At 30.3% G+C, this 12,837-nt stretch overlaps 1 protein-coding gene across 3 annotated transcripts in view; it reads right to left on the bottom strand.

Moving 5' to 3' along the window:
* The window catches only part of LOC106475622 (serine/threonine-protein kinase PAK 3-like), a 38,932-nt gene that overhangs the window by 23,589 nt on the left and 2,506 nt on the right, over positions 1 to 12,837 (bottom strand). The window contains exons 1-5 of one of the 3 annotated variants that reach the window (XM_022380812.1): positions 10,304 to 10,425; positions 4,016 to 4,095; positions 1,979 to 2,067; positions 1,280 to 1,386; positions 351 to 504 (exon numbers count right to left, since the gene is read on the bottom strand). In XM_022380812.1, coding sequence (XP_022236520.1) covers positions 351 to 504; positions 1,280 to 1,386; positions 1,979 to 2,067; positions 4,016 to 4,074 — 409 coding nt within the window. In that variant the 5' untranslated portion in view covers positions 4,075 to 4,095; positions 10,304 to 10,425. Of the gene's footprint in view, positions 1 to 350; positions 505 to 1,279; positions 1,387 to 1,978; positions 2,068 to 4,015; positions 4,096 to 8,634; positions 8,703 to 10,303; positions 10,426 to 12,837 lie in introns of those variants that run through there. The other 2 variants (XM_013936303.2, XM_022380806.1) reach the window with 2 other exon arrangements.

Below are 12,837 nucleotides of genomic sequence, written 5' to 3'. Positions count from 1 at the left end.
TGCATGTGACTGTTCACATCCTATGGTCGAAGAGACTTTATATTACTAAGAAAATATTTAAAAAAATAGTTCAGGAAATAGTTAAGAAAAAAAGATGCTTTGAATGACAGGTTATCTAGATATTAGCAGCTGTCCATTAAGAGACTTGAACAGAACATGAACTGAAAATTTAAGAAATATGAGAAAATCATTATATACTTAAACATTTGCCTTTTTTTCTCCAAATCTATGGAATTTAGTAAAAATATAAAAACCAAACACTGGATTTTGTAAAAACGTCAGTCATACCTTACTAAACATTATATTCTTTGTAAAAATTTCAATTATTATTTTAAATCTCACAAACTCACCATTTACTATACCAAGTGTCATGTACTTGGATTCCTCTTTATCCTTGGTAGAAATAAAGTTTAGTGCATCCAAAACAGCCTGTGGGTTATCCTTTTGCTCGGTCTTACTAATATTGGCTTTTAGAAGCATCCGGGTCCAGGATTCTGGCATACCCTAAAATCATATTTTTATAGAATTAAAGAAAATTGTATACATATCAAGGGAATATGCATACTTTGAATGTTGAAAATGTATTTACATCAATAGTTGGACTATATTTGTAAAGTTAAAATGTTTATCTTATGTACCTTTTAAATACTACAAATTAACTCAATATCAATATTCAACTACATGTATAATCAATAAAAAAATTTAAATGTTTCTGTATAGTGTACAAACACTTGGAATATTTCAGATGATTCTTTCTCAAGATGTCCTTCACACATGACTTAAGTAAATTATACAATTTAATACATTTATTATATGATTTTGTATCATAACCACTATTCAAAAATTTGTAAAAAATATGTTAAGTTTAAGATACTATCCTCTAAAGGTTATTACCGGTTGACTTGGCTAATTTTAAAATTAATGTGCTAACATTAAAAGATAAAGAAATATTACAATCTTGAAATTAATTATGGATTGATATAATATCTGTATATATTAAACTAAATTATCACCTCAAAACCTTACACAATAAAAGTGAAATTTCAATTGTTAAAAAATTAATTAGAAACAAATACAACCTACTTAAATTTCAGCTTTAAAGATTGATCCTATTAAATGGTTTATTTCAAAACAACTGTAATATTAACATGATAAACAAGCAAAACTAACTTGATTTAACTGATTTGTTACAACAAGACAACATTTCCCATAAATTATGATGCGGTTGTTTAATAATTATTACCTAACACAGTGAAAACAAAAATCAATCGATACTAACCGTAAATTCTCCTTTTTTCTCATCATAACCAACATGTAATGTATGCTCAAAATTTGTTGGATGAGAAATTTCTGGCTTGTCACTGTCTTTTTTGTCTTTCTTAGCATCTGGGGTAAAGAAGAAAACAAAAATAAGAAAAATACACCTAAAAACTATGAATGGCAAGTGATTAATCACGTAAACACTGGCACAACATTTACCTTCTACCTTCTTGATTTAATATGCACATGCATAGGACAAAATCATACTTAAAAGCTTTTCATGGAACTTTTCTTAAGAACTGCAAAATTATCTTATACATTAACTCAGAAGAAAAAATATCCCCTGTATTTTTAAGTATGAACATGGCATATTGTTGGAATGTATAATATATATATGGCAATTATTTGTGCAGTGATTTTATCTTTAAATAGATCAAAATTAATCTATTCAACAACTGAAAACAATGGAAAGCATTTGGTGGATGGTTTGTTAAAGAACAAAACAAAAATATCTTGTGTAATTAAAAACCATATATACAAAAATAACAAAATAAAAATATTATTCACTGACTTGAATATCAGAATGTATCATGATACATCACTTTTTGTAGGGAAGAGTTTTAACACTCAAAGTCTTAAGTTTTACATAATTTAAAATTTATCAGTAATTATTAATTTTGTAATTTTTGATTAGAATATACCAAAACGTTTAACATACTCTTTAAAGTCTTCAATTTTCCCTTCTTCTTTTCTTCACTATCTGGTTCTCTAGGGAGTGGTTTCATGTCAACTGGCAAGGCTATGTCTCTGTAAAACCACATAAAATTGATGAAGACACTTGTATTATCTTTTAAATAGAAACATTTCACTAAAAGTTCATTCAGTTTGGGAATTTATATTTATTAAAAAAACAAACCGTGCAGAGTTAGTCATATTATGAAAACTTCTTCATATCACGAATATTAAACAATAGCTCATTTACTTATGCTTTCCAAAAATAAAATGTTGAAACATGTTGGTTTTAAAGTTGTTATATTTGAAATAACAGTTAATATAATACAAATTATCAGTCAAATCTCAGAAATGCATACGAAATTCTAAAGATTTCCTATTTCAATAGGTAAATTTCAAGGTAAAAATATTAATCACAATTAACTATATAACAAAATGGAACATTGAATGCAAAATTTTATTAGAATTACATTAAATATGCACTAAATGCCTTAATATTCATTGTACAGTTGTAGAAATTATAAATGATATTTCATTAATATTGTTGCGTATCTGTTTGTTTGTTAATTTCCGGTATAAATTCTTTCCGAGGAACTTCTGCGATACAAGTCCCTTCTTGATTAAAACAGTTTATTCATTCTCAATACAAACGTTTAGTACCCAGTAATTCCACAGTCAGTAAATTTCTCATCACTTTCAACTTAACAACTTTTATAATACACACTATAAATCACAGCGATTCACAATCTCGATAACTACTGTTGCTTCTTTAATTATCTATATATCGCTGGCTTCTCTGCCAGGCTTATATACTAACGAAGGGGGCGTCTCAAATACACTCGGGCATCCTCGATCATTCGATAAATTTTACGCACGCTACCAGTGGTTGAAAATTGGCAGTGATAGAAGATCACTCGTTTAAAATAAAGTGATAGTTAGAACACATAAAAGCATATGTTCTGATACATTTATACAATATTTTTAATGTAAAGTAAGAATTGCAATCCAATTCTTTCAAATAACCAACGTTCTTTGACTTCTGTCCTAAAATATGTTCAGGATTTCTGGTGTATTTGAATAATAATAATTTGAGCATTAACAGTAAAATGCTCCTTAAATTTTAATTGTTAGTTTTTATGTATTCTGAAGAAAGTCATTTTGCTTGTTAATGGTTAATATCTCTAAAGTTTAAATATTAACCCATTTGACATAAGTTTACAACCTAGTTACAGTTTCCTGTTCACCAACATTTTAAGACACACAAAAACTAGTTAACTAATTTAGGACTTTTGATATGCTTCATGTATAAAACAATACCACATTCACAAGCTCAACTGCATGTACCATCATTAGTATAAAACCATTAGGCCAGTATTATATTATTATTAAACCTTTTTATCCAACTATTTTATGGTATGACTGCATGAAAATATATATATATATTAGAATTCTAAAGTAACAGGTCACAAAACACAAGATAAACAGAAGTAATGAAAGCTCTCATGACAGTATTATATATATATATATATATATATAATCTTTGTCTTTTAAGCAAGGTATTACAAAACTTCTGAATCCCATACTTAATTTTCCACTTTTTTTTAAACTAAATACCATAGTTTTTTTTTATAAATTTAAAGTGAAAAAAAAATAACAACAGAGAAACCTTTATAGATGTTTGATATATTTTTTGAACTAGCTACTTTCTGTAGGCTACACTAGTTACACTCAATATTTCATTTCATTGTTATTCATAAGCTAAACAAAATCAAAAGCATCTTTTAAGCCTAATACCTAGAGTAGATAAGCTTATGTGAATGGTCTTTTCTAGTTTCCTTCTTATGGTCAGTAATTTTTAATTAAGGATATTAAACAATGAATAAATAATACTTTCGTTATTTGTCTTTCAAATATATGAAATATGGTGAAGTTTATGAGGAAGGAAAATATATTAAAAACCCCAATCACATATGTTCAAAATCACTGAATCAAAATTATGACAAGTAACAAATTATGAACGTACCTTGCACTGGTTAACCTAACTGGGGGAGCTGGGGGCTTATCATCACTTGTGTCAGCCATCTCAATAACTTGACTTTTAACCTACAAGAGTCAAGAAAGGAATTTCTTGAGAAATATCATTAAATGAACAATTATCCTTTATGATATTATACAATAAAATATTTTATTGCTCTCAAAACACACTATAAGAATCAATTACTACAGCCAGAAAATTAGTGGAATTTGCTAATTAATTAATTGTTGGCTCATTAATCAATCACATTCGACTAATCTATTATTCTCAGGAGACTTGGATAGTTAGAATAATCAAAAATATTAATAACCTGAAACACTAATTTTGATTTCTCAATTATCTCCATGACAATAATAGATCTAATTATAATTTCAATTAATTGATTATCTTAGTGACACTAATTGATGCTCATATGTAATTAATTAATCGAGCAAATTACTCAGCTTTATCAATTACACCCTGCTCCCACAAAGAAAAAAATTATGAAAAACCTACTGAGAGCTTTAATTTAGAGGAAAGCTTTCACCTATTTATACAAAGCTATCATTCTATAATTATACAAGCACAAAGAAACATCCAAGTGTCTATTTTGTACTATTGTTTGGACAATGGTTAGACAGGTCAACATTCTTTCCAAAATTAGGTGACCAAAACTTTATCAGTAAAGCATTCCCAAAAATATCTAAATCAGGCTTTTATTGAACATTTATAATGCCACTGTAATATGAAAACAGAAGCTTACAGGTGATAAAGCCCAAACCACAGCCAAGTGGAAACTACAGTTGATTAATGTCAGCTGTCATCAGCTATGGTTAGGTGATTGATACATATCACTGCCCAATAAGCTGATACATGCTAAATGACTTACAAAAACTACAAAAATAATAATCTTACCTATATTCTTGAACTTAGTTTTGATCATATTTGCATGTATTTAATATGTATACACTTAAGTTCAGTTTCTCTTCTTTCTCTACATGAGTTTTATAAGATATGATTACAGAGCAAATAGGCCAAGTAATATTTACCAAAAACTGAAATGGATACATTACACACCAATAAATAAAATAATAGCTCTAAAAATGTACTTGCAACAGAAACAATAATATAAGACATATTGACAATTAAAAATTGCTGAAATGGCTTCATATTTGTACTTTCATATGGTTTCAATAAAACGTGTATTTCTATGACTAAAGGCCAACATTCATCATTGTCATCTTAGATAGTAGTGACATAAAAAAAACAAAAACGATGGCGGTAAGTGCTGCCAACCAGTTGCCTTCCCTCTACTCAGCAGTTCAAAATCAGTAACAGTGGCACTTATCCTTAGTAGCTCTGTCATAACAACGACAAGGTGAGAAAGTTTGGTGGCAATATTTTGATTATTTTGGGCACTCAAAGTGATGCACTATGACACAGAAATTGCAATAAAATATTTACTCTTTAATCATATGAGTTTTACCATTATCTTAGCAGAGTTATAGATTTCCTTAAAACTATAAGAAAGAAAACAAACTACACAATACTACTGTGTTTAAAAGACTCATTATAATTTTAATTTGCTTTCTACAACATCCTCAGCAGAATCTTTGTACATGCTCTCTCCCCCTCTCTTACACAGTTTTATATCCAATAATCTGTAATATCCCATAACCTTCAAACTTTTTCAAATTTATTTTATTGACTTTGGCTGCCATCCTTTCTATCTGTTTGACGAACGATCACAATTAATTAAAGATCTATTACTATGCTGCTTAATGCACATTCAAAAATATGTTTCCACATTTTCAGAAGTATTTTATTAATTAGGAGAGTAATGTGTGTGCATGCATGGGAAGGTTTTTAAACTTCATTAATCTATGCAAAATTGAAATTAGTAGTAGGAAGTACAAACTACACCACCATACATGTAAAGGATGGATGGGTACAGACAGCATTATGTATTTCAAAGAGAAAGGTATTTGGGAAATGGATTTATCATTCTTCAGAGCCCCCATCTCAGACAGCTGTGTTTATGTGTTAAGGTGTGCAAACTTCAACATTTGTTTATAGACACTTTAAGAGTACCGGTACTGTCACCCTGATGAATAAGGACCTGAAAGCAATATCACTGAGTTTAATGCATGCTCCCAATACCAATGTTTTGGAAGTGTCACTTGATCTGATGTCTTTTACTAGCTAAGTTGATCAATGTAATTTTTTAGCAATCCATTTGCCTCAAAGTGTCTTTTGTACTAGAGGTGTTTGTTGGGTATCACATGTTGTGGAACAGTTTTAAGCTACTTAGGTTTAATCTCACAGTCACTGAGATGTCCTACACGGCCACTGGATTTGCTCAGAACTTATATACCTAACCTCATATGCAGGTAACTTAACTATTTTAATTACTTCAGATACACAGAACTGCCTTTACTCTTTATAAACATTGTGAATTCAAATACAAAATATCATAATCAAAAAATGTTTTCCTCCTAGTTTAAAATTGTAATGTGACATGCGATTGAATATGGCCTTTCACGTGTGTGACAAACAGCAGATGTACAACTGCGTGTGTCAAATGAAAAGGACTGAATAACAGAAAACAGTAACAACTGAAAACACTAATTTTAGAATTATATGTCTGAGTAACTGTCTATGTATTTAGAGAAAACAAAACAAATTTAAATATATCCACTAGCCCTGAAATTTGTTTGTAAAGAATATGTTATTTTCTATGATGAAAGCAATATAGACTTTCTCTAGAACAAAATAAAAAATCTATATCAGGATTAAGTATATTAATAACCTTAGCAACACTAATCCAGCAGTAAACATAGGCCTGATAAGTACAGAATAATCCATATTTCTTAAATATGTTAGAAACAGATGTTCTGTAAGGAAGGCCCATAATGAGCCTCAAAACCCTCTTTTGCAACAGCCAGATAATTCTTAAACTGTGAGCCTCAAACACTTAAACAATAAATCATTTGACTATAGAAGATAACATAATAGATTTGATAAAGGATCTGATGCAGAAAAATCCTCTTACATCACATCATTATATAAACTACTCTGTCTAGGTTTTTAGAAATCATTTCAATTTGTTCATCCCATCTAAGATTATTCTGAATTATAACCCTTAGAACCTTTAATGAATCAATCCTGGATAGTGTAGTGTCATTAAACTCAAATCTTAATTGATTTGTTCTCTAGATATTATCATATATTATGACTTGCAAATATTTTAAACCTGGCAGTTGTCAAGAGGCCAGGTAGCAAAAGAAAAAAACTCATTATTGGCTATTTCAAAACAGTCAGCGAGAGTATCAGCCTCTTATAGTAAGAATCAGCCTTGAGAAATTCCAAAATAAAAACTATGGAAAAGGGACTTTATTCCATTAACTGTGGTGTAAGATTGATTATTTATCATGGAAGTTTTAAGAATATCATAAATATTATCATGGAAACCATAATGAACACATTTATAAAGTAAAACTGCATGATTTATGCTGTCATATGCCTTGGCAATATCTAGGGCACAAAACAATACAGATTTTTTGTCCTCGTAAGCCTTAATAAGCTTTGTAGTAATTGACATTAGACACTTTTCAGTAAATTTATGATTACCGAAACCAAACTGCAAATTACTTAGGGCCTTATTGTTCTGAAGAAACTTAATAATTCTATTGTACAGAATACACTCAAAAATATGAGCAAATGCAGACAAGATAGAAATAAGCTAATAATTTCCCACACAACCAGGATCACCACCCTTGTAGATGGGTACAATCTTAGCAATATGAAGAACTTTAGGAAATTTGCCAATAATAAATACTTTTTTAACAAGCACAGTTACAGGATCAATAATTGAATCGCAAGCAGATTTAACCACTGAAGGCAAAACATCATCCCATCCAGCAGATGATGCACTAGAGAGTGCCTTAATGGTTGTGCGAGTCTCACTCTCTGTCACAGGAGCAAGATAAAGAGATCGAGGTATAGGGTTATCCTGACATTTAATGTAAATGGGAGTAACACCCTGCCTGGAAAACAAATCTTTCGAAATATTAGTAAAACCAGCAGGATCAGTAACACAAGAATCTGTATTCTTACAGATACATGTAATTTACAATATAGAACTATATAATTCAATATAACTAGTCACAATAACAGAATTGAAGTTAAATTTATACTTTAGGTCAGGATGTGTATGTAACAATACCACCACCATGTCCAGAGGGTCTATGAAAAACATTTACATTACAATTTAGTAATGGGGGGCAGAGACTGAAAACACCATGATTCCAGAAATATTAACATATTAGGTTTAAAATCACAATAAAAAAAATTAAGTTATCACATCATCCATCTTATGCCTAATACCTCTAACGTTTATACATATTAAATTTTGTTGTTCATTTTTGTCTGTTTGTTTGTTTGTTGTTAAGCAAAAAATTATACAATGGGCTATTTGTGTTGTGCCTGCCATGGGTACATAAACTTGGTTATATTGTTATAAACCTTCAGACTCACCATTGAGCCACATTTATTAGTTAATGAAAAAATTACACCCTTATTTACTTGCAGCTTAAACAAATTTCAGTCTTAAAAACTTGCCAACTCACCTGGTTTCTTTTGTGTGTTATTTCCAGTAAAGTCTATTTATAAGAGAGAATATATATTTATAATTTTTTTTCATAAATTTCTTAATAATTAGTGTTCACAGAATCATTGAAAATATATCATCTAAATTTCAACATTCCTCATGTACTTGAGCTTCAATGTTCTACCATGGATATCACCAGTTCGTTCTATCTATAAAGTGATTACGATTTTTATCGTTTGAAATCAGGAGCAAACACTTCCACGAAGTCGAAAATGAACTACCCGCGGCCAAGAGGCAGTAGGTTCTCTGACGCCATTGATTATCAATTTATCTGCGTACTTTCCACGTTAGTCACTGAGACAGACACACACACACACACACATACATATATATATATACACGCACATACATTTACGTACACACAAAAGCAGCAAACACCTTACCTAAGTATAAGACATAACACTTGAATTACTGTTCTTTGTAAACACGTTTTTAATTCTATAGAATTCGACGCCATATGTTTTGCCGTTGCCCGACAAAAATGTACTTCTTAAATTTTAAAACCTAATTATTCTACCATGGCATATCATTAAACATATAATCTTATACCATCTATGTAATGATATTAATAATAGGAAAACCGATAATTCAATTATTTTAATATGTATTTTTTATTTATTAAGGAAAAATAATTTCAATTTATCATGAGTGCTAGTAAAATACTAGAACCCCTCATTGCGTGTTCGGATAAATCGAAGGTACATTAACATTTTCCAAATAAATATTTTTTCCATAAAACATTTGAAATGTAGTTATTAATTCTGAATAACACAGATTTAATTCACAGCCTTACTGAGATACTTTACAGAAAGTTATAATACTGTGTACATAAACTCTATTCAAACGAGATCGATCTTTTTCTTTGCATCTAGATAGCTTCAACAACAACAAACTTTTTGTTTGGAAAATGTATATTTCTTTATTTATCATTAGTAACTTAAAATACTCTAGAGGTTTGGATAATATGTGACATCTCGTCACAATTAATTATTCTTTATTATTCAGCGTACTAACTGTTTATTTATTTATTTGTTAATTCCATTTCTTCACCAAAACGTGAATTTCATTTTCGGTAAAGAATAGATTAGGCCTGTAATTCATCTTTGGGCACTTGTCATGCAAAATTTTCGGCAGTCGGTCAGTGAAAGTAGTTTTTTTTTCGGGACACTCTTGCCCCTCCTCCCTTATAAATTCTTGGGCACTAGATTTATAGACCCACAGATATTTATTTCTTCTGTCGCAAAGTACCCTTTATACATCCCAGGTCTTCAATCACAAACACGACAACTGCATTTTTTTTGCACCGAGAGGAAAAGCGTCGAAGTTACTCAAGTTTTTATGACGTCTTATCAATACTATAAGACGCTATCTGTAAGTACGTGTATCTGAGAAAATTGTTTACTCGATCGTTTTTTTCATCTCTGATAATTTTTCTTGCGTTAACTTGTTGAGTCACATTTAAAAGTTGAGTATTCAGCCATCAGTAATCAATCAGACTTACAAAATCACTCACATCAAATTATGAAAACAGCATATGAACTACTATGTTATAATTTATCATACCATTTTCCTTACATTGCTTTCGAAAGATAAAAACTTAAAAGAGCAAACAGATTTTACTAACTCACCAAAGCTTGTTAGTGGGCATCAACTGAATGTACTATTGCAGTAGCAGGGTCGTACCGATCGCTGATGGCGCCCTGTGCGAAATATAAATTCTGCGTCCCCTCCTCGAAAAGTCTAATCTACCCTAATTTGCGTACCCTACGAGTCGGCGATCCGTGCGAGCGCACCGTTCGTAGTACCCTTGGTACGGACCCTGTGTAGTAGTTTGAGTTGTTAAAAAGTGCCATACTAACATGCTGCTAAGGGACAGGCCCTTCGTGTCAGTTGTAGTTAATAAAAAGTGAAAGAAAAAAAAAGCAGTCGCCTGGTGTGCGAGAGGTCTTCCGCTCAAAACTGAGATAAGGAAATGTATATTGTAAAAATAAATTATACTACAAATGTCTGAAAAAATTTATGAATAAATTTTCATTATTTTTTTAAGTTGAGAAAGCTGGCAACACTCCAACATAGAAAACAGTTCTGTATGAATGAATCATCATTAGTACCTGGCTCTTAATTTCTACTTCTAGTTTAAGATATTATGTATAATAGTGGATTAAAAAAAAAAGAGCAAATGAAAAAAGGGATCAGTTAATGTAATTTGTTTTATAAATATAAGGTATCATACTATGATTCCAACTTGTACAAATTTTGGTTGTTTTTTTAATACAGATATATTTACAAAATTAATGTAAAACAATGTGTACTATGACAAATATAATTTTAAACTTTTATGGCTACAGAATTAGAAGTATTCTTTGCCAGTTGATGTCAGTAAGTTCAACCTTTTACAATTACAGTTTTTAGTGTTAGGTTTCAAGTAGAGATAAGAGATCATGAACACAAAGACTCAATCAGTTTTTAATCACAAAAGTACCACTGGATTAATGAACATGAACACAGAAGACAATAAAACATGCCCTATAAGTCAAGTAACTAACTATCACAGAAAGAATTATACATGTATGAATCTCTTAAAGCAGATTTTTTTTTCACATATTAAAATTAATTAAATATTTTAGGAAGAAAATTTTACTACAGGTTATGCCTTTTTTAAAAACAGTTAAGTAGATAAGTAGAGAAAACTTCTATGTTAGAAACACCAGTTACAAATACAATCTGTGCAAGTATCAAGAGATAATGAAGAAGAAAGTGGCAATAAAAAGAGGCATTCAGTAAATGATACAGCTTATTAGCTACTATCAAAACAGATATTTATTGTTCCAATGTTTTGGACACGTACTCCTTCTTTAAGTGCACAAATACTAATACAAACATAACTGTTATTTTACTCATTGTGGCTTTTGTGCACCCCAAAAAAAGGGGCATCCTGTTTAAAATTTCATTTCAAGCAATGATGAAGCTATTGGGCTGTATCTTTTACTGACTAAATACAGTTTTATTGTTTTGAAACTGAAGTTAGCTATTGTATGCAAGTTATAATAAATCACTATTAAGTATAAACCTGAGACTAATGGCTCACATCAGTATTTTGACATTGGTGCTCTTACCAATTAAGCTACCAGCACTAATCTCAAGTACATAACTCTCTATTCTGTTCATTATTAAATTTTCACAGGGACAGTATGTAGTTATACCAGATTAGTTGATGTTAGTTTCAAATTCACAAATGCATAGTCTTTTATGTAATGCTATTTGAGGTTTCTTAAAGCACTAAATTCTTAGCCAATTTTGTCAATGTAATGATAATTTCTCACTACTGTTACCAATATATTTTGTAGGTACTGCATTATGTATGCTAGAATAAGCCAAATAAAAGAAAGCAGTTTGTTTCAAAGCTGCCCATTGAAGACAACCCTCACTCAATCAAAACAACCAAGACAAAGTAAATGTAGCCTTTCAGAACTATATATCACAAGCCATATACAATTCGAGTCAATTTAACAAAACAAGCCACAATGCCAGGTCAATCATCCCAAAAGTTAGTAAAAGTTTCTAATAAAAATAATTCTGGCAAATAACTAGTCTGTATAAGAGCTTCCAAAGATTGTACTTATTAATCTTAGTATTGTAGTTTGCATTCCAAACATTACCATTCCATTGCTCAAACAAACCTTCCAAAATTGACTAAACATATAAATCAATTCATCTCTAACTATTCTTCATTTCACAGAATGCAAACACTAGTCTTCAACCTCTCTTCACACATGTAACTATATCATTTTGAGCCAGGTACAATTCTAATAGCACACTTTTAACTCATCAATATTTCCATATACTTCCCTTAATAATACAAAAATCAGAAACCATAAGTATGAAGACAAAATCTGGAGACATTGTTCTATGTGAGACCAGACCAAATTTTTACATGACCTCATTTTTCACATTCTTGCCCACTAATTAAGACACTTCAAATCCTTGTGAATAAAATAAACACCTTCCAATGGATTAGCCATTCCCAGTGTTTTAATACCATCAGAAAAATCTGAAAGTATTACTGCCAAAGTAGCTATTCTAATATTTAAAAAACAGACCCATGAGGGTAAGGGTTACTCAGCTAACTTTCCTTCCATAAAAAAAAATAACTATCGCTTCT

The sequence above is a fragment of the Limulus polyphemus genome, unplaced genomic scaffold (assembly GCF_000517525.1).
Source record: "Limulus polyphemus unplaced genomic scaffold, Limulus_polyphemus-2.1.2 Scaffold148, whole genome shotgun sequence".
NCBI lineage: Eukaryota > Metazoa > Arthropoda > Merostomata > Xiphosura > Limulidae > Limulus > Limulus polyphemus.
This window is presented reverse-complemented; position numbering and strand designations above follow the sequence as displayed.